Source organism: Photinus pyralis, unplaced genomic scaffold (assembly GCF_008802855.1).
Source record: "Photinus pyralis isolate 1611_PpyrPB1 unplaced genomic scaffold, Ppyr1.3 Ppyr1.4_LG3a, whole genome shotgun sequence".
In the NCBI taxonomy this organism is placed as follows: Eukaryota; Metazoa; Arthropoda; class Insecta; order Coleoptera; family Lampyridae; genus Photinus; species Photinus pyralis.
The window spans coordinates 21,913,632-21,940,877 of record NW_022170509.1 but is presented as its reverse complement, the minus strand read 5'-3'; the positions used below and the strand labels follow the sequence as shown (position 1 = coordinate 21,940,877).

The window sequence follows — 27,246 nt, the reverse complement described above, 5'->3', positions numbered from 1 at the left end:
ATACTTTCAAAAGTGTTTCATTACTATGAAAAGTACTCATATAAAGAGGGTTCAAATACTTGTCACTCAAATACTTTAAAAATTAAAAAAAATCATCATAATCACTTGATTATGGTGGTTATGGTGGAATCATATCGTGGTATAGTGGCTTGAAACAATATCGTTTATCATCACACCTCGTAATTTTTAAGCATAACAATTCGATACAACCGAATACCAAACGATCTTCGAGATGTTCACGCATCCATCTTTTTTTACAAGTTTGTAGCTGAAAAACAATAGCGACCGAACATGTGTACCAATTTTTAAAAAGATCTGACGTTTCTTAGCAAAGTTATCGTGCACGCGGACAAACAGACACAGCAATACAAAATTATAAACTATCTCGGAGATCGTTAAACAAGATGTAAAGAATCGCATACGATTTTTAGTGGGGGAATTTTTTGACACCCGGCTCGCATTCGGAAACAAGACTTTTAATCCGGATCATATTCAATAGCATTGATCCTTGAACTCATAGAGATAGATTAGCGAAGCTTTGACATAGTTGTCTCCTTTCATTCTCGGGTTAAAGAAAAATTGAATAGTTCTCAAAGTATTTGAAGAACTTGAAAAGTATTTGAATACTTGGTGAAGTATTAGACTACTTTGCAAAGTATTCGAATACTAAATATTTGTTAAAGTATTTGGGTTCAGAATACTGCTTCGATAAAAGTATTTAATTACGCAAAGTATTTGAATATGTACTCGAAAGTAATTGAATACTACAAAGTATTTACAACGTAGAATTCCGCTCAGCTACGTTTCAACAATTTACATTCTAAATGACAAATGTTTTTATGTATCTGCCTTTCAATTGGCGGCAGCCCATTATACTTAGTTTTTATTTTTTATTTGCTACAGAAACATGCAGTATTGCGCTGCATTTACGAAGATGATTTGATGGACAAGAGACTCAACAAAAATTACTATTAGTGCTTTAGCCAATCGTTTTGTGGGACTGGTTTATTACTTGTTTATAATGTCAGCTCAAACATATATTTTGGAATTTGAGAATTGCAGCCATTTAAAAAAGCTGCTTCATTGGAAGTTATGCTTAAAATGGGTAAACTAAACTAACTGCTAATTATTTTTATTTTGTATTCAAATCATAGGTCTCAATTTGCACTTTATTTATTATTTTGAACCAAAATTGTTAATCCTTGATTTTGAATTGACAAACGAAATATTCCATGACCAGTTTTAGAACTCGTGTTGCGAGGCGCTATACACCACAGCAAGTAAAATTCATACAATCCATACAAGGTAGACATTTAGTGGAAAAATCGAGGGAAAAATTATCACGACCGTATTTCTGTACTTACACATCTTTTCAATTTTTTTTTTGTTGGAAATACGAAGGATAATTCTATGTTTCTATAGTAACAGTTTTTCGAGTATTTCTTTCCAGCATAATGTAAAATTCTACGTATGAAAAGTGACACATTTTTGCTATATTTAGCACGATATTTCATTTGATATTGCAATAAATTTAAAAAATGTGTTACTATAGAAACATTGCAAATTTCCTTGCGAAGAGATCGATGTATCATTTACCACTAAGTAATTGAAAGTCAAGTCTGGGGAATTTTCTATGAAACCTCTGGAAACGCTCATAATTGAACTGACTATGACTTGTACTTGAATACATATTCAATTATTTTCCGCTAACATTTGTACCGCAAATGTCACATTTCGTGTCAATTGAAGTCTATATCTTGTAGTCAATAAAGTCAACGCTTATCCCATACTTCTACAAAGCAGACAAATTAATTTCGAAGCAAATGGGGTCAATCTATTGGGTGTTTCAGCAAAATAACAAACTTTAGGTACATTTTCTTTGATATACCTACTAAATACTGAAACATAAGTATACAGGCGAAACAGAACGTGGAAAATAACCCTTTACTAATGAATACATCTTTTTCAGAGTGATGGAACTGCTAAAAAAACTATATTTCTGTTTTGTGTATAGAAACCAATTAGGTTTATATAAGGTAATAGCTCAAAAATTACATCATTTTGCAGACAAATTTGTTGGCATGCCAACTTTTTTTAAATATTTTTATATATCCACTACTGGTTTCTTCTTCATCGTTATATTAAATAATAGTGAGAATTTGTGTATAGCTTTGGGATATTAATAATTGTAGTTTCTAGCAAAAAGTGTCGTACACGCAAAGACTCCTCTCTGCGACACTTCAAATTATCAATTTTCTATGAAAAGCGAAAAAGTGTAATTCGCCAATTACTAAATAAAAATAATAAAACCGAGAGAGATAATTTCGTACTAGCCTCCAGTACGTTAATGGAACAAAACCGAAGCACGGCAACTTAGTATATAATGCTGCAAAGAGATACCTATGTTATTATATGAAATGCATGTAATGAGGCAGAGTATAAGTATGTGATACTTTTTTGTCGTTATTCCTTTTAAAATGGCGGAGAGTAGCGTATCTAGTTTTATTATACCAGCAACTAATGTTTTTACATTATTGATGCAAATGGTGTGCCGTGAAGCATGAAACTTGTATTTGCTGGTATTAACGTTATCTGTGCCCTTGATTTAGTCAGCCATAGCTTAAAGAATAAAGACTCAATTAGCGAAATAATAGGATCAAGAAGAAGGTATGTTACGAGCAGAAATTCTTTTCGAAGAGTAAACGGAAATTACTACCAATAATGGAATTGCATAATGGGCTTTCTTATACGGCGTTTATTTTTGTTTAATTTTACCTTTGAGATATTGTTATTACCGTACGCATTATACAAGATTCCTCTATTAACAACGCTCTATTAAATGTAAAATATAAGCCTCTTGGTGATGTGTAATTTAGCAACCGTTCATTGGTACCTACACGCTGTTGTGATTTTTGAAATACAAAAATTATCGTACGACAAAACGTATTTTGAGTATACTCGCGAAAAATAGATTACAGTATAGGTTGCGAATTACGTAGTCATTAAGAATAACAGTGAAATTAATTGGTGGTCGTTTACTAGTACAATAATGATTAGGAATTTGCCAGGGAATTGGTCTACACGCATTTTAAAATTACATGTAAATAATCTATAATTACTCATTCAGATAGTTACATCCTTCGAATATAGCACCGATAAACATACCATGTTAAATTGAAATAACTATTCATAAATCAAAATGTTTTCCGCGTTCAGATTGTAGGTATACACGAATGTGAATTATTTAGAAAGGTAAACAGACATGCTTATCATAAGGTGAAATCAAGAGTTCATGACATTTTGTGTACGGGATCTAATCTCCCAAAATATGTTATTGGTGGGTGGTGGATCAGTTGTTACATTTCTCTAATCAAAAGATGACAAAAATAATGTGCAAAGCATTGTTGAGCAATTGAAAATAGGTGTATTCGTTGATCGAAATAATAACGCGGTAACACGATTTCCTCGGGTCTTAGGCAAATTCCACACCTACCCATATTTCTAAGCACTAAGCATCATGGCGCCACCAACTGTATGCAATTCTCCGTAATGGACACTGGCACTTAAATCAGTTAATAAGACCATACGGTAAACTGTACTGAAAGGTAATCGTTTCATTTAGTTCGTTCAAGTTGAAGTCGATTTAATCACACTAACGAAATTAAAATTGTCAATGCACTGATTTGGGATGACGATAATAAACTTTAATAACCATGGGCATGGGGTAATATTTCATATTTCTGCTTGTTTCAGGTAAGGGCTTACACCAAAATCTGTTTGTAACTCGTGGGTACAGGCCCTGGTAAGTACAATTTGTCCTCCGAAAGAGTAACATATTCAGGTTCACCCTTGAAAATTCTGTAATTTATTACTGAAAATATAAAGGTAACCTCATACATATAGGTACTTGAAAATTTCATCAATCGTGAAATATAACGATGCTGCAATCATTGGCGGCTCGTGACACATATGTATCAGGTGAGGCTCACCCTAGGGCCTAGAGAATACTCCCGAAAGGGGGCGAGGAGGTTTCTGATATTCTTCTCCCTATAATATTTTATAACAAAATTACACGACATAGTTAATAGGTTATGAATGCTGGTGATTTAATTTTTTCAGGTGATTATTGCTAAAGAAAAGTTTGGGGGTATTTCTCGACACTTCTTCTCTAAGTTAATCATTTTGTCCAAGATAGTACATTTATTGAAAGTGGCTACCCCATTTGAGATTACATTGTAGAAATCCCGATAGACATCGAGACGCCATGAAAGATTAGTCATCGGTAATCAGAAACGAAAGCGGATGTGACGCATTCTTTCCGGGAAATATGACGTGTTTGTACGAGAACATTGTAGAATATTTTTGAGAAATATGGGCGTTTGCTATATAAGCTAATCGAATTGTGTTTCGAGTTAATACTAACATCGATGCGAAATTTTTGCCTATTATTTATTTTATTTTAAAAACATCGATGCGAAATGTACTTAGTATTTATCCCCCGCTCGTATTATGTTACAAATTGTAAGTGATAAATATTAATTACTGTTATAAATTAATCCATTTCAAGACTGCTATAAATTTATTCTTAGTAATTGTAAATATTTGAAAACTTTATGCTCAAAAATATTACCCAAGAGTCAAGATTTTGATTTACTGAATGCATCAGTAAGAACCAATTTTTCGTAGCTCGTCATCTGAACAAACTGTGGTCAAACCGGTATTAAACTGCATCGAAGGACAAACTTGTGGTCTTCCAAAATTATTGGTTTCTACCACCGGATAGGGGTTCAGGATCGGGTGTTCCTGAATAATTATTCGAGTCGTTTGCATTGCTACCAACTGTCTCAATAAGCATAACCTACGCACCACGCGCACGTATAAATCAGCAGTGTAACCGCTTAGTTAAATTTACAGGTTTTTTAAAAATGAAATTAATACCATGGCTAGCTCCGTAATAAATACATTTTCAATTACTCTTACCTTGCGGAAAGTTGGCTTTTTATAGCCACTTATAGACCCGATGCTCTGGTTTGGTCACTCTCACTCGTAATAACGAAACGGTTCTTTTTTTCTTAAAGTTTGTCAAGAAAGGGTGCATACCCACCCATTAAAAAAAAATACTCATATAAACAGTCAATTATGCAAGTTTAAATTCCTATATCGTGATCGCGTTTCCAACCTAATGAATTACCTAGATTTTTTAATATTTGGAATTAATCAAACATCTGGAACTAATTTCTATTGACACGCCTCTGGATTTTAAATAAAATTTAACCCTCGCAAATGAATAGTGAACTAAAAATTCATTTTCACAATTAATGAGAAAACATTTACCAATATCTTTGGTTTGGGTTCACTTATCATTCATAAAAAAACCACACAAATCTTCACGGGATAACTTCCTCTTCAGGAATGTTAAAATGACTTTAAATGTAAATTTCCAAAAATCCAAAAAATCGACTCCTATGGTTACACAATGCCAAAAATTCAAAATACCTTACATTTATAGATGCATCAATATTTTCTCCAGTCGACAGTTGATTTTATCTTTTAGAAGGGTAGTAGCGATTTGGAAAATTGGATACAATACAATCGGATCTTTTCTATAGCCAGGTATAAATTTGGTTACTCGTTGAAAGTGAATCTCGATAGATGGTTGACGAATTTGAAACCGGAACAAACCGTGCTTCAGGCAATTTATTAGTTGACATTTGTTTTATTTACTGGAATAATTTACTAATGTTGCGCTGTATGGAAATGTGGAACATTACCTTTATAATTTAGGGGTCTGACAACCAACAAAAGCACGAATTGTCTTTTGTATGTGCACAGTTTTGACTAAAAAACTAAATACCTATATCCGCAATAAACGTTTTGCACGCTTGCGTGGTAACATTTTATGTCAATGCGAGCGCTTTTGTATCGAAATAAACAAAAAAATACAGGGTGTCACATTAAAAATTCGAAACTTAAGCCAATTTCAGACTAAACCGGAAGTAAGTTTTTTATCTTAAAAAGTAAAATAGCTATATAGGCAAGCCAGTTTTGAGAACCAGTTGGTATATTAACAATATTCAACACAAAAGCTACATCTAAAAACATGACGCGTTGATAATAAGCTTATGTAGTGTCGAAGATGACATATTGAACATAAGTAATAATAAACAGTTTCCTTCTTTTATTTCAAAATTGATTCATTGATTCAAATGGGAATTGAATGTGACTCGATGTTAAAGTTAATTAAATCGGAACAAGCGTGCGGTGGTTTACATTGTGTACCTATTTTCAAAGGCGAGATGAGTCTTCTAACGAATGTTTAGCAACATGTGTTGTTGTGCTCACGAACAACAATATTATATTTGGGTTTTCTAATGTTACAAATGTTTAGATCACCTCCAAGCGGCATTATTCAAAGTGAGTCATGTAACAATCTATCAATTTGAAAATAAAGAAAATTAATGTCGTGTACACAGTTTAAAATGCAACGTAACGATGTATATGACAGCTGTTTAAAATGACTAGATAAAAAACAAAAGTCTATAATCACTTGTTGTTGTAGGTATATAATATTTAACCGTTTCTTATAGAATTTTTAAAATATTATTCAGTAGGTCATTATGTCTTATTGCAAAGTAATAGCAGCAGGCCAATTGGTTTACAGCACAAAACTCGGTTACTTGTTACACTAATGAAATATAAATTAAGTCTCTTTTGTAATTTATATATAGGGCAAAACAGAAAAATTTTTGGCATTTAATAATAGTTTTTCTCGCCACTTGATCTATGACTTGCAAACTTTGAAATTGAAAATCAAATTTATATTCTCAATTTGCCACACGGTGCGATTATTAAACTAAATTATACTTCTACTCTTTTTTTAAATTTTAAGCTGTTCCCATTAATTAACTATTATAAGAGTACACGGAGGTCCTCTAATGAATTTTTTAGTGCGAAATGAGAAAATAATTTACATCTACAAACAATCTTGTTAATAAATGTACTTAATTAATTAAACAGCTGAATGCTTCCTGCGCTATCAAAATGTCGTTAATCTTCTTCCTAGTTTGACAATGACGTGATAAGACCAATCAATTAATAGATTTTTTTTCAATTTACTTATGTATACATTTAATAACTGTTACTTGTTCTCCATAGCTCTAAATTTTTTAACATTTTACTCCACGTACCGCTAGGATACAGCTGAAGAACATTTTTCTTCTGGAAGATTAAGCGTAAGTCACACCCTATCTTTTTTTTATAGATGTAAAACGATCTGCATCTACATTCTTCCGCATTGCTTTTGGAAATTGTTTTTGATAAAAATGTGTCCCCATTTTTTTTTATTTTTGTAATGTATGTATGTCGATTAAACTGTACCGTTGATTGGCGTACTTAACGCAATTATATATGCATAATATGATATGTGTTCTTTAAACATTTTACAAAACGGCCAGGTCGGGACTGCCAGCAAGGGTCGTCCCATTTTATTAAATTAAATGTATCACTGGTTCACTTCTTTTTTAATCCACTGGCAGATTAATTCATGACGACCTGCGTATTGTAGTTTCACATCCTCTTGCGAAAGGATGTTATACGGCAGCTGTCTAAGTATCCCTTCATTTCATATTTCAGAATCTACTCGTTAATTTCAATAATTAACATTCATTAGTTGCATTATTATTTATGAACGTTTGAGATAATTTTATTTCCCATCACCGTTAGGGACAGCAAATGCATTTGTAATATTTGTAACTAATCGGTTGAAGTAATTACCATTCACATTATGTACGGAACATTAAAATCTGTCGCTTGGTACGTTAAAATACAACGCTGTAAGTGTTACACATTTACAACGTATAAACTTAGCATCTCTCATCAAATGAAGTATAAAAATTACTTACCAGAGCAGCTGGCATATTTTAATTAAAAAGTCCATTAACATCGCTCTTTACGGAGATTGTACAAATGGCCTTGTCATAACGTTTATTCCAGATTTTTTCATGATTCGTTTGACTAACATCCTTTTGTTTGTGATCCACAACGATAAAGGATAAAAATCGGGAAAAATGTTGGAAGATTTTAGATTAAGGCATTGTTTAAATACTTTAAGGTAAAGTACCAATTATGGACGCCTCCATTTATTGACATTTTCTTTTATTTGGAAACCTGTTTATTTTTAAAATGGTAAACTACTATTGCTTGCGTAGTTGGCGACAATGCCATGCCCTTCCAACACTGACCAAGGAAGGCATTTTGGAGGAATTGTTCATTTAAAAGCATGTATTTTATAGGGATCATAATTTAATGACGTCGGGTGAAGAATGGGCATTTTTGGGGGATCCATCCCACCCGCGTTACATTAGCGTCATGCTCAAGCCCACAACCCATCCCTTTGCGTCATGTCATTATACGCTATTTATCAAAGTCCAGGTTTTTGTGTCATTTTACTAAATCGAATTATTCCGCCGGTGAATCCGCCTAAACAATTTATTAGGTTCCATAAAATTAGATTCTAATTCTAAAAAATAATTCCAAGAACCGAAAAGTAGCCGACAGTCAACAAAGTAAACACTGTGCTGACCGTCGAAAAATGCAGACTAATATTTAGGACTGATGAGAGTCCCTGCAAGTGAAAATTCGTATCTTTATTGACAGAAGTAAAAAAGTGGTGTCATGATCTTCATGCACCCTCAAGTCCTTTCGATCTCACACGACCATATTTAAAATTTTTTTCATCTCGCCATTACCCAAAATTTTAAATAGTGCTTCCACTTAATATTGATCGTTGCTTATAGGTACTATTTTTCATTCTATTACTACTTTTCTTGTGCATTAACAATAAATCGCTACTTTGTCCACAATGTTCACACTTTCATAAACAATTTTCCATGTGAACTTTTTTGATTAAAGAGTGATCCAAATGATGTGACAAATGCTTTCAGTGTAAGTGATTGTGGTCTCCTCTTCTTTTCTGGTAGGTCTTGTCTTGTTCGTAGTAGTAGTCACTTATTTTGAACGTCAGTAAATTTTACTTCAGACACAAGTCTCTACAGCTCTAATGATGAGAAGCGTTTTACCACCCACGCGATCCAGGTGTATTAGCATTAGACGTCGTAACACGTTACACGAAGTGATTTTTATGTCAAGTAAATTGTATACTACCATCGTACGCATTCATTTAAAGGGTGGATTGTCTTGTACTCGTACAGCGCGTATTCGCCCATGATTGATTAATGTTTTCTTAGTTTTGTACTTCTCATGCAATATTCAGTGTAAACATTAACTTATAATGGATTACGAAATTTTACTTCAGCGTCGTTAACAAAATCTGAAGCGTTTCCTTTACTCAAAGGATGCGATCTTGCTCTAATAAATTTAGCCTTGTTGCGGATGTAATTAATTCTATGACTGTCGCAATACAAATGGGCATAGATTTACATAAGTGTAGAAATTACAGGAATTGCAAATGTAATTCATGTCATGAACCTATCCTACGCCTACGGTATACAAGACATCTATAGGTATACGCTACGGCGGATGAGATACCTATTCTCTATTCTGTTATTGAAATTTGTTCCGTGATTATTAATTTATTTAATTAATTCTTTATGAAGAGCAGAGGAACCATTTCTCGGAAATTTTCGGATATTTGGTGCTCTAAATTAATACATAATGATGCACTGAGTTTATGTGTGTGAATAGTATCGAGGACGACATAAGGACTGTTTGTACTGTCTTTATTAGGAATGATATTCAAGTAATGGATTTATAATGATAATCAAGGAAGTTTGCTAAGAAAATGAGAGTGACGCTTAAATAGTTTGAAGCCACTGCGGTATCATTGGCATCAACTAAACTCATTACCTATGTGACACTTTCCCTCAATGAAAGACGAAGTATTTAAACCGTAAACGGTTATATGGTGCAGATCCTTAAAATTCACATGTACTTTTTTAATAGTTCGGTGCCAAAGGTGGAAAAATAGGTAATCACAAGACGAAGAATTTAAAAAAACGTTGATCAGAAGTGTATTTCCCTAAATCGGCGAGAAAAAGGACAGGACGTATGCTAGAAGAATACGAAAAGCACAATTCATTTACCATAGACGGAAACTACAGTGGCACATTGTGTAACAAAATCATGCTAATAAAAAACTAAGGTAGTAGTTCACAATGAATTCATTAAAAAAAGTCATTCATGAAAATTCCATCCCGGCGTTTTGAAATAAGAACCATATTAATAGTTATTTTGCTTTTAGAGGAATTTTGAGGAGATTGAAATGATGTGTCTAAACTAAATTTATAACCAAAATCGTCGTTTTGTCTTAGAGATGGAAATTAATAGTTTCGTTGGTGCCGGGGTCCTAAAAAAACAAAATCTTGGCAAATTTCTTAACGTAGAATCTGATCGCTCGATTATTCCTTTATTGATTGGGTTGTAATATGTATATGTACTATCATTGAATAAGTAATCTTATTCAAATGTACTATGCATGTCCAAGCACAGACTCTGTGGGCCAAGTTTACTTATGGAGCGTCTATTCGCCTCACTATTAGGCAACCAACATATCTCCATTCGTTTTCTGTAAATAAAAATATTGGTAAAGAAAACAATAAATAGAATTCTAGGTCCGAGGTACTTTTTATCTAATATTTGCTACCACCCTTTTTTTAAATAATAATAATATATTTACGGAATTCACCTGTTACATTAAATATCACAAAAAACATATTCTTAGTCAAAGATCATACTTTGTCTTAGCTAAATTAACATAAATTGATTTTCTGACTTAATAAGCCTTCGCTAAAAGACAATACAAAGTAGAAAACTAGAATAGTCTAGGCGATAGAGACTGTAAAATTGGCAAACTGGACATTTTGAGGTGGAAAAGAAAAAAATGGTGGAATATGTTCAGTTAGGTGTCAAAAACAACATATTAAAAATCCCACCCTCCAGACCCTGTGCTAAAGGCTCCAGCCACCCCACCATCCCCCAAAAACCGCGTTTTCGCACTTTTTGGCTGATATCTCGCGATCTATGAGGTCTATATGAAATATTTTTAGCTGAAAATATTTCTCGGGAAATTTCATACAAGGTAGATATGCAGAAGTTAGCCTAAGTGTACCTCTTAGACTAGGAAATTCATAAAAGCGGCGAAAATCATCAATTTTCGTGGCTTTTTGCAAATATATCGCGACCTTTAGGGCTAGATGAAATATTTTTAGCTGAAAATGCTCTTCGTGCAATTTCGTACGAGATAGGTAACTTAAGAGTTGGCGTAAAGTCACCTTTCACCTTCAACTTTCATGTGTGAGAAAATATTCATTGTAAAACAAAATATTTCTATGTACCATTTATTCACGTAAAAACAGTATTTTCATATTAAAATATTCACACATTCATTTATACCTCAACGTAATCATTACCCTTATACTTATCCAAATCAATTCGTACTTTTTCGATCAGACTTCTTAATCAAAAGTTATAGACTAGAAACCAATTTGAAAAAAATTCAAAGGGCTGTAACTTTTGAACTAGTAGCCCAATCTTGGAACTGTTTGAAATTATGGATTCTACAGGCCACATTCTATAAGAAATTTTTTTTCCGGGTCGATCTGTGACAATTTTTTTTCGGGGCTCAAAAAAGGCAGTGTATAAACCTTCCTTTTTTACCAAAAATCGACTAAACCAAAATTTCTCGGGAAAACACTTTTTCTTATTAATTTGGGTGCGTAGAATCCAAATCAATTCGTACTTTTTCGATCAGACTTCTCAATCAAAAGTTAAAGACTAGAAACCAATTTCGAAAGAAAATTCAAAGGGCTGTAACTTTTGAACTAGTAGCCCAATCTTGGAACTGTTTGAAATTATGGATTCTACAGGCCACATTCCATAAGAAAATTTTTTTCCGGGTCGATCTGAGACACTTTTTTTTCGGGGCTCAAAAAAAGGCAGTGTATAACCTTCCCTTTTTACCAAAAATCGACTACACCAAAATTTCTCGGGAAAACACTTTTTCTTATTAATTTGGGTGCGTAGAATCCAAATCAATTCGTACTTTTTCGATTAGACTTCTCATCAAAAGTTATAGACTAGATGCAGATTCCACTTCTTCAGGCTCTTCGACGTCCTCTAGTGGGTCGTCTGAGATTACCGACTCGTAGTTCTCGTCTCCCGCTTTACCTGATGCATGGGTACCCTGAAGAGACGACGTGGCATTTAGGCACGATGCTCCATGACCATGACCTACAACAAGAAGCATTATGTCAAAAAAATCTTTATAATTATGTATACGATTATAATATTCTCTCGTGTGTCCTAAGTGTCCGGTAGAGAAGGTTTACCTGATTTCCTGCAACTGTTTCAGAAAATCAGGTAAACCTTCTCTACCCGACACTTAGGAGTTATATAGGAGTTATATTTCAGACAACCCACTAGCACTAGAGGACGTCGAAGAGCCTGAAGAAGTGGAATCGGCAGAGGATAATGATTACCTATCTCGTATGAAATTGCACGAAGAGCATTTTTAGCTAAACATATTTCATCTAGCCCTGAAGGTCGCGATATATTTGCAAAAAGTCACAAAAATTGATGATTTTCGCCTCTTTTATGAATTTCCTAGGCTAAGAGGTAACACCTAGGCTAACTTCTGAGTATCTACCTTGTATAAAATTTCCCGAGAAATATTTTCAGCTAAAAATATTTCATATAGACCTCATAGATCGCGAGATATCAGACAAAAAGAGCGAAAACACGGTTTTTGGGGGATGGTGGGGTGGCTGGAGCCTTTAGCACAGGGTTTGGGGGGTGGGATTTTTAATATGTTGTTTCTGACACCTAACTGAACATATTCCACCATTTTTTTCTTTTCCACCTCAAAATGTCCAGTTAGATGTCTTTATCGCCTAGACTAAAAGTTTTATTCAAAGACAAAGATACAAACAAATGTTCAGTTTGATTACAACCAACAATAAGAAGACTTAAAGCATCTATTTTTGGCAATTAATATGTCCCCACTGTTAGATTCACCTTTTATCGTACGATTTGTTCTATAAACATTAAAATTGGTAAACGGCAGTTGATCATTACTAATATTATGATAGATCCAGGTTTCTCAAAAAATAATGACATCATAAACAGATACATCAGCAGATAATAGTAGATCTTTTAGTTTAGATCTCATACCCCCACAGTTTTGATAATAAATATTTAGTTTTTTGGTCTATCTGAAGTAATAAACGGTACATTATTCTTATATTTTATAACTAAATCAGGCTCTTTTAATTTCCGTGCTTCCAATTCACTTAATTTTCTTATAATAAGCGATTTGTTTCTGTGTTCTATCAGAGCGAAACAGAGAGCTATAGGATCATTGGCATTGCTTCTTAAAACTTGCAAAGCAATCTCGTCGGAATTAAATATAATTTTCAAAAGTCTCGCCCTATCATTTACTTTTTACCCAGTCTAAAAACTTTTATGGGAACAGTGGATATATTTGGAACTTGCACAATCTTTTGCACCTCCTTATTATCATCAGACTTCCTAACTTCTAGATCAGGTGAATTGGATTCAGGAGGGTTAAACAATAAAGTGTGCCGCTTACTAGCAGTTCTTTCAAATAGATTTTCAATTATTTCCCCAAAGACGTAATCTTTTTCGGAAACCAACGCATTCTTCCTTAAATCGTCAATTTCCGCGCCATATATCACATGAGTAGCTTCCAAATTAGAAATACGAGATTCGAGTTTATCAAATCGGGTTTCAAATAAAGTTTTAATATCTTCATAAATTGATTGAAATCTTGAGCAATTGTTGCATTTAAGATATCAATAGTAACATTATCAGTATCAGAAGATTTATTGCATGACCATTTAAGATCGGTTCTATTCAGAAACGTAACGTCTGCATCATTAACCCCTGAGAATTTGAGATGGACATATTTATTACATTTACCAGTAGGTACATTTTATGGAAGGTATAAACTATAAAGTTTCAAATGTAGGTGACAATGACGATAGACAACCAAACGTACATGCAGAGCATGCATTTGGCTTGTTATTTTCTAGCAAGGAATTTTAAACTATAAATTGTAATTGTTTATAGTAGTGTATGTACCGTACAACATTATACATAAAATCAAAAAGTGTAACTACACATTTTTATTTACAATTTAGAGTATATTTAATTTATACAACGTTTCTTGGCAAGATAACTTAAGTATATTACTGAGCTACATTGAGGTGTGTATTTACAAAATGATCAATGCGCTGGAACATGCTTGTTACGCAAGTATTGTGACAACTATGGGTTAAACACTGGGAATTTTTTGTGCTTAAACGTTTAACAAACAAAAAATTGACATCTTTGGCTTGAAGTGTAATATTATGGTCTATCAAATTAAACAATATTAGTGGAAGGGTGGTTTAGATGGGTAAACAAAAACCACTGTATGTACTGACGGCTTCTTCCGTATACGATTTGCCGGCAATAACGCCATAATCTGTGTGGTGATGAGGACATTTATGTGCATGAGGGCATTGGCATAAGGTGTTTGTGTTAACTTCATCTAATAATTCTGGTCGTTTATGCACTGTAAAAAGTCGACATGGCTCTTTCCTCTGGCACCGAAGTTTCTGGAAACCAATTATTGAGTTACTTTGTTTTATAACCCGCAATTTGTAATTTTTTTAAATCAAAAATAAATACTTACACTTTGAGGAGAACACGCGAAGGAATATCGGTACTCTATTCTTCCATTAGGGAGGTGATGCGCCAGCGGCTTTATCAAATAGGTGACTGAATTCTTCGGACAATGGCAGTGAACTATTTGCTCTGTAAAGTTGTCAGGTTTGGAGATATAAGTCCACGTAATGTCCCGAAAATATCTGCATGAATGGCATTCAATTTTTATTTGATTTTTCGCTCGTCATTTACCTGCACTTTGGTAATTTCTTAATGGGTTCGCATAGTTTGTACTGCCTGTGTCGATCCAACAGTGTATACCCATCATTTGATATAATGCTTGAAGGACATTGATTGTCATTTGGACATCTACACGTACGTTCCAACCATGGAGTTTCATATAAATCTATTCGACTACATATCGCCCAAGCACTGCATACTGGTAGGTGCGACTCTGAATTCTGAAACATAAAGTGCCATAACACATCTATTGCGTGTCAAAAATCGAAAACATCCTTGATAGGTTTTGATGCAACGTGCAGAATATTTGACATAAAATCATAATGTAAACACGTTCGGTTCACACGTGTATCCTTGTTTGTTTATTCATGCACGTCTCTCGGTGGTAAGTTTTTATTATTATTCTTATGTCACGTGCTTTTGTTGGTGCGTAGAGCACGATCTTCAAAAAAAATTGTAACGTTCTGCACTGTTACATCTTCCGCAAACATAAAATCTGAGAAGAGGATCCCTTTCGGTCAATGAAAAAATCGTTGGCAAAAGATAAATGAAATAAAAATCCGTTTGAAGGACTGTATACGTAATTGTCTTAAATAGGACGATGTAAAGATGTATTAACTGCGAGATGAATATATTCAGTTATAAATGCTCTGAATTCATTTCCTCCCTATTGAAAACATACAATACTGTTTTAGATTCAGTGATGGGAGGTTGCCCTTAATTAGTTGACGGAGTTTCCGTTACTGAATTGATTGTGCAATTTAAATGTTTCCCGAAAGTTAAGCAAAGGAGTAAGGGCTGGGCGTTACGCAACCGGAGAATGTTCGGAAACGTGCTCCAAATATAAATTAAACAAAAAAGACAATTAAGAAAACGGCAGTGAACGGCTTTGCGATCCGCACGTACGTATTTAAAAAAAATCTGGCCAATGACATGCGTGAATGCTGATCAAAACAAGTAGAATATGACTTCCTCTCAGACGAGAGTAACTAGATTCTTGTTTTCTTATACGCATTTTTCACCAATCTCAAAGCTACTGTTTCTTTAATGATAATTATTTTTAAAACGCTACTATAGTGACAATTATCCTATCGTTTTGTCACGTACTTTGTTTTTGTACGCAGTTTTAGTTTAAATCACAACATGCGTACAGCGGAATACAATGACCGAAAATTTCGGTCAATGTATCCCAAATTTTTGGATTGGGAGTTTTTGATTGGTAACAAAATTTTGGCGGGATTTTCACTGCGCCCCTCGACGAGATTGACGAAATTATTGAATGAAATCGCTTACCCCTAACTGATATAGCGTTCTAAAATTGTTTAATTCTGCCATTTTTTTCTTATAATCTTCCGAACTGTGGTGGTGGTGGTGGTGCAAATGATGTTCAGCCGAATATTGTTGGAACACTTCTAAGGGTAATTTTGAACTGTAAGTCGTATTCACTAAAATTAATACGGCTAATATTTCAGCATACATTTTTCACAATAATGTGTCCTTTAAGTATTTTTTTATGAAAAAAAGGGTAATTCTTTATAAGTCACGTGTATTCAAATATGCACATTTTTCTATTAAGCGGTAATTTGGTGAAGCGAACAAATTTTTAATAAATAAGTTTGTTTTGAATGGGTTACGTAATTTCTTAAGTATTTTCAAACTACTTTGCCCATTCCTCGAAACGTACTACTATACACTTCACTGCTTCTGTGAAGGCATGAATGGAGCCAGATAATCCCCCCTTACCCTCCAGGTAAAAGAACGTTGCTACACCACCTGTTAGACGACCAGGTGTCGCCCGTGTTACACACGTACCCTAGAAGGGAACGGGGCGTTTTAATGCCAATAGGCGGACCCTCGTAAATGGGAATATTTCATTCATTTTTTTCAAAAATAATGTATATCTTTTCGCGCCACTTTTTTGTACCATCGCTACGCAGAAATATTGCGGCAATTAGTGGACATAGATGGTGACTGCCTTAAGATGAGTATTAATGAGAGGAAATGGTCTGCGTTATGTGTAATAAAGAAGAACGTTACACCAAATCTCGGCTACTCTGATTTCCGGTCACAAATTTACTCAAAGCCGTTCGATACGATACGCGTCCATGAAAGGCGGCTGCATTCCACACCTGTTCACTCCGGAAGTTCATATAACAGCAAAATATCTCGACAAATCCCTGACTTGGTGTTCATCAAAATATCCCATTCACTACAAATTTCATTCATCAAAACTTCCTAGTTGAAACCATGGGAGCATAACAAAATGTCAAGGAGAAATTTAATTGAAATGTTAAAAACGCGCGATAAACTTGAAAATTATATGGGGGAGGGAGATGCATTTTTGGGCCATTTATCTATATAGGCGTGTTAAGAAGGTGCCACAGTTTCTCAACTCAGACTTTATATTGTTCTTTCAAAGTCTGTTACATTTTCAATTTTCAAAACTACACGATTTTGCTCTTACAACTGAATCCTTCTGTTAGTGTTTTTTTAAAAGACACTTTTATGTCAAATCTTCTTTGACAATAATATAAATTCTGGCGCCGTTTTACTTTTAAAAAGGCTGTTAGTAAGCAATCTCTATGCAAATTTCGAAGAGACGACGCCACACAACATCCTCCAGTTTGATCTGATAGATGGTTTATATTTATTATTATTGGTTCTACACCGGAAAGTGCAATTGGAAAGATCCTTTTTGATTGGTTCTAGACGATAATTTTTATTGTAGCTGCATTTCTAAAATTCTGGGATGTTTGTCATAAACTTACCTACTTCCACATAGTGATTTTATCTATATATGTATAATTAAGAGGATAATCTTGTAACTACTCATAATTTATAGCTACGAGTTCCCGCGCAACCCTTTTTTTTTTATTATATGTACATTTCATTGCGTTCTTTGTTCATCACGTTGTGATAAATATGACGATGTTTGTTCTCACAAATTATTGCCAAATTTCGTTTTTTTTTCGTGCCGTAACTGTTCCGTTATAGAAGTCTGAATTCAAACACAGCAGGATACGAGTCTCCATAAAGGAGTCTGAAGTAGCTTCCTGTCCGATTATGATAAAATGGCTTTTGGTTTTGTTTTGCTTTTACAATAACAAAGCTTATACTAAATAAATAAACGTTAAATCAGTTGTACTATCGTACTGATTATGGAACATTTTTGGTTTTTTAGTCCAGATTCGGTACCTACCTCATTAGCTCTTACACCCAAATCTCGGGGGCCAACTAGTGGAGTTTGTACCTTTAAAAAACCGGGGGCTGAGTCAAATTGGTCCCTGCGTTTCGCTTCAGGTAAAACTGAATAACCGACGAAACAGGAATATAAAACAGCTTTAGGTACTCTTCAATGAAACACATTTGTCTTAACTACCATTTAAAAATTAGAATTACGTATTTGATTGTTTCCAAAAAAAATATGTTTCTCAAAATAACAAGGGAACTTTTTCCATTAGGTTTCTCCACTAAATCTGTTGATGGATTAAACCTGATAAATATTTTGTATTACATTGATTCCAATTCTCACACTTGCTATAGGTCTGTTTGCCCGTTTGTCAAACATAAGAATTTGGGGTGATCTTTTAATGAGTAACATTTGCGCGTTTGTATCACGAGTCACGACCCGAGGGAAACTATCCTCGAAGATCGTCATGTCAGGTTATGTAGTCAAATGAAAGGATTATTCAAATTTGTTTCTAAATATTATTTTATTTCCAGGGAAAGTTTGTGAAGTGGCTGCACGCTATTTTGGACGGGTGCTTCCTCTAACTTATTACGAGGAAGAAAATGTGATTAGAGCAGTTATTCCGGCCAGAGAATCCGATGCGTTCGTTCGAGATGTCCGTGGACTCACTATGGGCTCGGCTGTCGTTTCATGCGTTTTTCATGGCTATGAGGTTTGTGTATTTTTTCAATTCTTTAAAAATTAAATAACGTAATTTCTCCAACATTACAAAATACATTGGAAACCGTAGATTATAATCGGGCCACTTTATTTTTTTTGTGGTACACCTCGACTTAGTTGTCTATGTAATTTGATATTTTTCCGTTTGAGATGAACGGTTTGTCGTCTGATATGAAGAAAATAACATAGCAAACTACTGCTTTTGGCGACCAAACAATACATTTCAAGTTTTCTATGAGGCGAAAATGGGGTGTATATTTAAATGCCCGTGTAAGATTGCAAAATTGAGCGATCCTGTAACCTCGGTTCTCCAGGACCGCGTGTATGTAATTAGTAAGCAATAGAACTGCATCTGCTGCTGACGTTTGTCGTCTCCCAAAAATTTGCTCGTGTAAAACGGTCTCAATTATTTGGGAGAAATTGCTCTATAACTGTTGATTGGTTAATGCCGCTCAGAGCACACACCCACACACACACACTTCGAATCATATCCGCCACTTTTCACAAACAAACACAGTCCCAAAAATTCTTGTACAAACCTGATTCTTAAAAGACCAACAAAACAGTTTTCAATGAAAAGCTTTTTTTTAATGTATGGTGGAACCGAGCGTAGCAAGTAACATTGGGCAACATGCCTTTAACGTCAAATTGAAAATTGAAATTACTTTTAACAAGAGCTTGTTCCACTGTGTGGTCTAGCTTCAAAAGCAACATCAGTCAATATATCCTACCCGATAAATATACAAATTGTCTACGGTTTGAGCACCCGAAAAAGTTGCGCTTAGAGTTAATGAAATATGCAAATGTGATCCGGTTGTACTGCGAAGCGAGAGTGATTTTTTTGTACCTACAAGTTGCGAAAAGTTTTGCTATTTTGCTGCGAATCACAGGAAAAAAGCTCGCAAAAAAAGTGAGCAGCCAAATTGATGGACACAAATTATCATTCTTCAATAATAACTATCGTCATCGATTGATTACAGAAATACTTTGAAACGGATATTGCATCGATAATTTTCCCGTCGCCCCAAACTGCGGAAAAAAATCATTTTCACTTCCATTAAAAAAATCAAAAGTTTGTATCATTTCCATTTAAATGCGCGTGAATCGGAAATCATTAGCGCAAAAGTAGCCCACTATTTTTTGTAAATAATCAAAAATAGTAAAGCGTACAATGACCCGCCTCCACTCAATATAATTTGTTTTTAAAAAATTAGGTTTGGGTGATCTTTCTATATTCTGATATCGAAATTTCTATAGGGTTTTCGAATTTGAAAGATTGACGTCCGCGTAATTCCTACACTTTCTACTAATAAACGGATATTTACAATTATAAACTCGTTAATAGCATAGAAGAGAAGCAAAGCTACTTCTTATGTTCGCTTCTCAAGATGACCAACTGCAGGAAATGAGTCCTTCCAGGTATGTCTGTCTCGGTAATAACATTCGAAAGAAATAGCAATAATGTCATGGCCACTCCTTGCAATTTTGATTTCAATTAAAAAAAAAGGTACGCACTTGCGTAGGTATTTACAGTTTTTTGGCTACGCGTTCTTTTCTCATTTATTGAAAGGTAGTTATTATCGCTAGTTTATGTTTGTTCATTTCCAGAACGACCTGTAAAAAAGTTGTGTAATAACCCTAATGATTCGTTGCGTTAATTTTGTGGTTAAGCAGGTAGCACATGTCAGAAGACAGTTTATAGTATTTTTTCTTGGCATTCTTCGTGCTTTCCAAGTTTGAGGTACTTTAAGGTGTTCAATGTATGCTTTATTGTTACTGTTGTTAATTAAATGTTTAAGGGTTTGGGATTTATTTGCCAGTTCTAGTCTTTATTTTCCAGATCCATCATTTTGCTGTTTTCGCCGCAGTATAGCTGCATATAGTTTCATTAATTCTTTCTCTACAATTAATCTAATCTCAAGCAAGCTACTATACAAAATTATGGACATACCTCTTTTTTTGTCCAAGTAATCAGATCCTCTTCTTGCCCACAAGGTATCCATATCTTCTTACAGAAGACATATTTCAGTTCTGACTACAAAAATGTATACTTACCCTCATCGTTTAGGTTTCGTTTTCCCGGAACATGTCCATTAGACAACCATTGCTCGTCTAATGCGCTATCAATTAAATTTTTATTAAGACAACTTTCATCGAACAAATTGGCACATTTGGGGCGGATTTGCCTTCGCCGCGTATTTAATTATAATCATCATTATAACTATTCGAGCCATATAGTTTGCCATTGTTCAGGAAATTTCGTTAATGTACTTTCAGTTTCACTTTATATATGACTATGCTTGTCATCATTGATCGGAAATTATTAATTTACTCACATTTCGCTTATTTGTTCTATATTGAATATATGCCTATACTGAATGACAAAATAAATAAATCTGTTTAGCCAAATAATGCAAAGAGGAACATATGGCACGATTTATAATTAAAACTGCCCATAGATACCTAATCAGTGATCAAACTGGGATAGATCATTAATTGACTATTGTAGTGGACCACCTAATTAAGGCTGGCTCCGCAAGACGCCAACCTTTTAATACCTCGTTTTCAAAAGGAATCAAACAACTGCAGTTTGCAAAAACGTGTTTGTTTATTTAAAGGATTTGTATGTAACATAAGAGCATTAAGGTATTGTGCTATTGTTCAGGTGAAAGCTTTATTTTCTGAAGTCCTTTGTGAAACGTGCCACATCCATCAAGTTAGCATTCAACACTTGTCAAAAATTTAATTATTGCATTTATTCAGCAATATCTCCGAACAAAAATATTTGTGGAATATCTGATAATGCTGGAACTTTAGAAAAATTAGTGGACTTAAATTTCCAGTGGCAATCACCTGGTATCTTACTAAATGTTTGAATTGATGATTCGATTAAACATATACTTGTGGAAATCATTTCGATTCATAGCGCTTATTTTGTCAATAGATTTGACTTTTTGAAAAATTGTTCAACATTTAAATTTTGGTAGGTAATTAAATCTTGGGCTCATTATGGATTCAGATTTGCGATATTTAAGTTGCATATCTCAAAATTAATTCAAAAATTATATTTTACGTTGAAATTGTTGTATTCTCATAGGCATTCATTAAACCAACATTTAAAAAAGTTACTTTGTGATACTCGCATTTTATCGAATTTTAATTATTGTGATGTGGTCTACAGTTCAAATTTGGATTGCTGTGAAAAAAGACGAATTCAAATCGTTCAAAACTCCTGTCTTAGGTTTATATTTGGCTTCAGAAGAAGGGCAGGAATTTTCCATTACATGAAAGGCAGGTTGGTTGAAAATGGAAGATCGAAGGACGCTGAATTGCTACTGCACTTTTTATAAAATAGTTGTCAATAAATGCCTCGTTAACAAAATGCGGTTCAGAACTGACACTCATAATATTAATATACGAAGAAAGGATTTACTTATTACAATCCCTAAGCATAATCTTCAATTATATAAAAGGTCCTTCTCTTATTTAATAGCTTTTTATCTAAACAAACTAAAAATTAACTTTTCATCTATGTCTCTAGCACAATTCAAAACCTTAATTAAAAATAAGCTTTATTCTGGTGAAGTATAATACCTATAATTAATGTACATTTGTACCATCTTCCTCCATTGGAATCATTGACTGATAAACTTTCTCTCCTTTTCACAATTTAATGGATGTAGGTAGATTTCCACGGCTAAAGTACCTATACCTCTCTATGGCGTATTGGGGCTGAGTGGTAGACCAGACGGTTAATATTTTTGACCAATCTGAATCATAACCCCTTGAGAGAAACTGGAAGGACTAAGAAATTGTAATGATCATGCTCATGTACCTGATGATGTATTCTATGTAAACCCAATAAACGATTTATTATGATTATTATTATATATTATTATTTTCATCAACATATTTTGCCAATTTATTTATTTATTTTTTTTTATTCCCCATGTACTACACTACGCTATAGTATTGCGACAACAGGCCGTATTCCTTGTTTCTACACTAAAACACATTTTATGGAGAAACGATATAATTTGAAATGTATGTACACACCCTTGTAATAGGTCTGTTGTACCGTAATGTTTACATTTATTTTTTTATGAAAAATTCTATCAAAAAATTGGAATTTTTCAATAGTCCGTCCGTCTGTTCCTCGTCTAACTCGAGAACGAAAAGAGACACCAATGTCAAACGTTCGCTCATCGATTTCTACGCATTGAAGGACCGGTGCTATTAAATATGAGCCTGATTAAAAGTCGCGTTTCCGCATCTTCGTGCCGAGTGTCAATAAAATACCCTTAAATCGTATGCGATTCTTCGTATCTTGCTTTAATCGGCACAAAGATATTATTATAACTGCATTTTGTAAGGGTTTTCCCCCGCGAACGGGGACTATAAAATATATGGTGGAGAGTGAATGAAATACTCGGTACTATTTAAATTGTATCTCCTGAAACAATGTAATTAGTAATATTACTAAGGCCATTCATTTTAACTATGTAAATTTAAAGAGATATCCAGAGCGCCCAAAGTGAGATACAGAGTGTTCAAGATAAAATTCATACGGTAGAAAATGAAATGAAAACTGAAATTGATTAACTACGAAAACAGTTTAGGGTATTGTCTGAAGAACGCGAACAAAGTGATGTGTCATCTGTGATAACACAAGATCTACTGGTTGTTCCACAATCGTCCCCCAAACCGTGTGAAAGTATTGCTACCTATATTTCAAATTCCGAGTTAAGCCACCGACGTTCGACGGAAAATTACCGTGGTCCACCTACTTGAGACAGTTTGAGGCAAATAAATGGACAAGTAAAAGAGAATGTAACTTTCTTGATAGTTGCGTTACGTGGAGACGCGTTGGATGTTTTCCGTACGATTCCAGAACACCAGCAACAAGATTTTGAGCGAATCGTATCACGGTCAGAAACTCGGCATGGAAATAAACATTTGCAGCAGTCCCAATTCGCTCAATTAAGGAACCCCTCACTATGGTTAGAGGTGGTCTTCTAAAGAGAATTCTAAGAACAATTGTCGTTCAATATATAAGCAAATTGTAGCGTATTTGGGTTCAGTTCCAACTTCGATGCCTTTGTGTTATGTTATAAATTGTAAGTGATAAAACAATAATTGCAATTATAAATTAATCCATTTTAAGACTGTTATAAATTTAAGTTACAATACCTTTTGCCAAAACCGAATATGTATCCTTATCTAACTCGTCATCAAGTATATTTGGAAAATGTTCTTATCCAAAATGACTACTTTACTAGGTACCTTTATTTAATTTATGACCGAAATTTTAGAACGACCACCAATGTTTCCTATAATTGACTATGAATGTTGTATTTTTTTAGCACACACGTGATTCGGTCGATCCAGATGAAGAAGAAAAACGTACTACTCGTTTAAATCCACGCGCTGATCAACTGGTCAAAGCCGTCTTGCAACGTAAAGGAATGAACTCATTCGATGAACTGCTTTTTAAGGGTGAAAAGCAAAGAACTCGGAAGAAATAAGTATTATGTACATAGGTTTTTAATATTGGTAGTTCAATTTTTCATATTTTGTTTAGTGGTATGTACTATGTGTCATCTAAACATTTATTAACATTATTAGTTGAGTTCAGTTATACCTATGTGTTTCATATTTTATGTTGCATTAAAAAAAATGGTTGTCTTTGTGTATTATTGTACTAATCGGTAAGTATAAGTACAATATTCTACACTTGGGTGTAATGAACTAAAAAGAAACGTGAGTTGGTGCTACTATTGCCGCTTGTAGCCAAGAAGAAAAAGGAATCTGGACTCTCTTTGATAGTTATTGACAAATCGCCGAATAGGTAAACTCGGCAGCATAGGCAACCAACATACATTCCGTCTATCGCGTCGGGACCCGCCGATCAATTTGTTTCTGAACATTTTGGAACCAGACTAGTTAATTTTTCGTCGTCCGTTTTGTCCTCTCTTGAACATTCAACGGCCATCGACTGAAGAATGCGCTCACACTCGAACGTCACATCCTGTTGCGGTCCGATTTTTAACTTAGAAACGATCCTCTGCAGTCCTATTCTGGACGGTAGGCGACGTGACGTGACGGAATGAGCTAATGTGCACCTAAAATTCAATCTCTTTTATGTTGAATGTTTTTTAACAGTCCGTACTGTGACAGTGATTAAAACCTTAGGAAAATCGCCCCCTAAAATTGCTTCAAACAAGGATGTGAATAAAGTGATCCCTAATGACCTTTAAATTGCCCAAAATATATTTGAATTATTTCATTGTTTATTAATAATGTAGAAATTGGAGATGCGTTTAATTTAATAATTATCTAGCTGTAGCGAATTCCATATGATATCCATTCACCCCATCGTTGGCATTTATCAAAACACCCTATTGATCGATGTGAGAGGCCTGCTCCTTTAAAAAATGTGATACAGTCGACCGATAATGAAAAAACACGGTAAAAGGTAATCGTGTGACCACCTTGATTTCTAAAACCGTGCCCTCAAATTTACAGTGACCTAAAAGTCACATTTTTATATTGTGTAATTCATACATAAACGGCAAAACGCATTGAGAAACATGGAAAATATGAGAACCAACTAATTAAGGCATCCCCTCCTTGAAGAAACCTCTATGAGTAAGGTATTGCCTATGCTGCAAAGTTTAGATATTCAGTGATCACTACTTTTGTCAAGGACTGTACCTTGTCAGGTTTGGTACTGCGCTCTTAACAAATAAAAAAAACTTGAATACCCCTGGTCGTTGCTATGGTAGAGTGTAAACAATTTTTGAAAATGTCAACTTACTGTTTAAAATTATAATCTCTGTGGCCAACAATTAAAATGCACTGTACAGTTGAAACAGTTTCCGAATTCACCTATTTCGAAAGCATTCTATTGGGACTCTCGAAAGCTTTAAGTGATAAAATTGTCTAACTTCACGTTCTCTTGACCACTTATTTTCAGAAAAATCGGTAGGCGTACACAAGACTTATTTAAAGAAACTGCCCTCTGCTTCGTACACTGATATTTCAACATGGGAACAAACCCAAGATGTATTAATGCCGGAAGATTTACGAGCGTTTTATACATCATCAAACGGTTTCATATTCGAATGGACCTATACGCTGACAGGTAAGTGAGCCTCCATGTGTATTTTGAGCTCACCGATTCTCTTTTAGGAGATTGTCACAAAGACAAAGTAAGCGGTGCAATTAAAATCAATCCGCTTCAACATCTTGTACCAATATTTGGTTTTGAAACGTCGCAGGACCCTGGGGTGAAATTGGACACAGAACGCTATCAAATTAAATTATCAATCGAGAGTCGACTATTTATAATAGATACAGTGCCAGACAGAGGACATGTGGGTATTATAGCATCAAATCAATTGTAACGAATTTTTGTAGGTAGTTTTGGTATATTTATTCCCAAAATATGTCCCTACGATTTGGTTATTAACATCAAATATGACGTTACATTTTCTAGCAAACGATATAGCGACATATTTACGTATGGCTGTGTCTCACTTAGGTATACCTAATTGGCAAATGATCTACACACCAAATGGAGTGCCTCAGTGGACAGAGGTAAATCAGCCATCTGCATTTTAATTTTAAAATAACGCTAATATGATTTATCAGAACTTGTTCAGAATGTTGGCGCCACACTTGTTGCCTTTAAGTAAGACAATAGAGAGCACAAATCGTGAGCAGGAAGAAGAAAAAAATGACAACTGTTCGGAGGTTCCAATTAATAAATTGGATCCCAATTTATTTAAACTTCTTCCACGTACAGCAATTCCAGTATTAATTCGTAGTGTTACTAGTCCGCAGCCAGAAAAGACGGCGACGCGAAAGAAGGCTTATAAACAGGCAGATCAAACGCATAAGCCCCGCACGAGAATGTTACGAAAACCTTTGTATTATGTTAAGAAAAATTCCAAGTAAAATTATTTATCAGTCTACACATAAGACTATTACCATATCTATCATGCTTTTTATTATTTGTATCTGTTGTGTAATTATATATTGTTATTGTTTCTATCTCTTGAGCAAACTAACCAAAGTTCAATTAATTCAAATCACCCTACATAGTCTTTGAAGAAGGGTGTGTACTACCTATGGTGAAGGGGTGTATTCCTTAGATCGCTTATGCGGCAGTAGATTCTATCCAGAGTATGCAAAGCATTAGTCCCATAAGACTAAACCTCTCGAGCTCGTACTGTACAGGTGTTCCTGATCAGACACTTCTTATGAAAACCCCCTTTATTTGGCTGGAGCTCAATTTTAAACAGAAAATCACTGGCGCAAACAGAATTCAGCTGTCTCTAATCGTTGGGGCGTTTGTCGAGTCGATTTCTTTAATGCCCCAAAACTTTCTTGTTATTAAAGATAATTGTAAA

At 34.4% G+C, this 27,246-nt stretch overlaps 3 protein-coding genes across 3 annotated transcripts in view; 2 read left to right on the top strand and 1 right to left on the bottom strand.

Annotated features, from left to right (window-relative positions):
* LOC116165507 (ribosome assembly protein 1-like) overlaps positions 1-24,517 on the top strand; it is a 66,092-nt gene extending 41,575 nt beyond the window's left edge. The window contains exons 4-5 of the mRNA XM_031480007.1: positions 18,646-18,824; positions 24,196-24,517. Coding sequence (XP_031335867.1) covers positions 18,646-18,824; positions 24,196-24,357 — 341 coding nt within the window. The 3' untranslated portion in view covers positions 24,358-24,517. The remainder of the gene's footprint in view (positions 1-18,645; positions 18,825-24,195) is intronic.
* Positions 14,370-16,609, bottom strand: LOC116165509 (protein giant-lens). The gene is made up of 4 exons (XM_031480011.1): positions 16,216-16,609; positions 14,935-15,143; positions 14,711-14,885; positions 14,370-14,633 (listed from the first exon to the last, which is right to left on the bottom strand). The coding sequence occupies exons 1-4, from the start codon at positions 16,399-16,401 to the stop codon at positions 14,424-14,426; spliced, it is 780 nt and encodes a 259-aa protein (XP_031335871.1). The 5' UTR covers positions 16,402-16,609; the 3' UTR covers positions 14,370-14,423.
* On the top strand, positions 24,227-26,887 carry LOC116165510 (tubulin polyglutamylase complex subunit 2-like). Its single transcript, XM_031480012.1, has 5 exons — positions 24,227-24,364; positions 25,809-25,976; positions 26,024-26,208; positions 26,252-26,431; positions 26,486-26,887. The coding sequence occupies exons 2-5, from the start codon at positions 25,904-25,906 to the stop codon at positions 26,789-26,791; spliced, it is 744 nt and encodes a 247-aa protein (XP_031335872.1). The 5' UTR covers positions 24,227-24,364; positions 25,809-25,903; the 3' UTR covers positions 26,792-26,887.
* Positions 26,888-27,246: the final 359 nt, after the last annotated feature.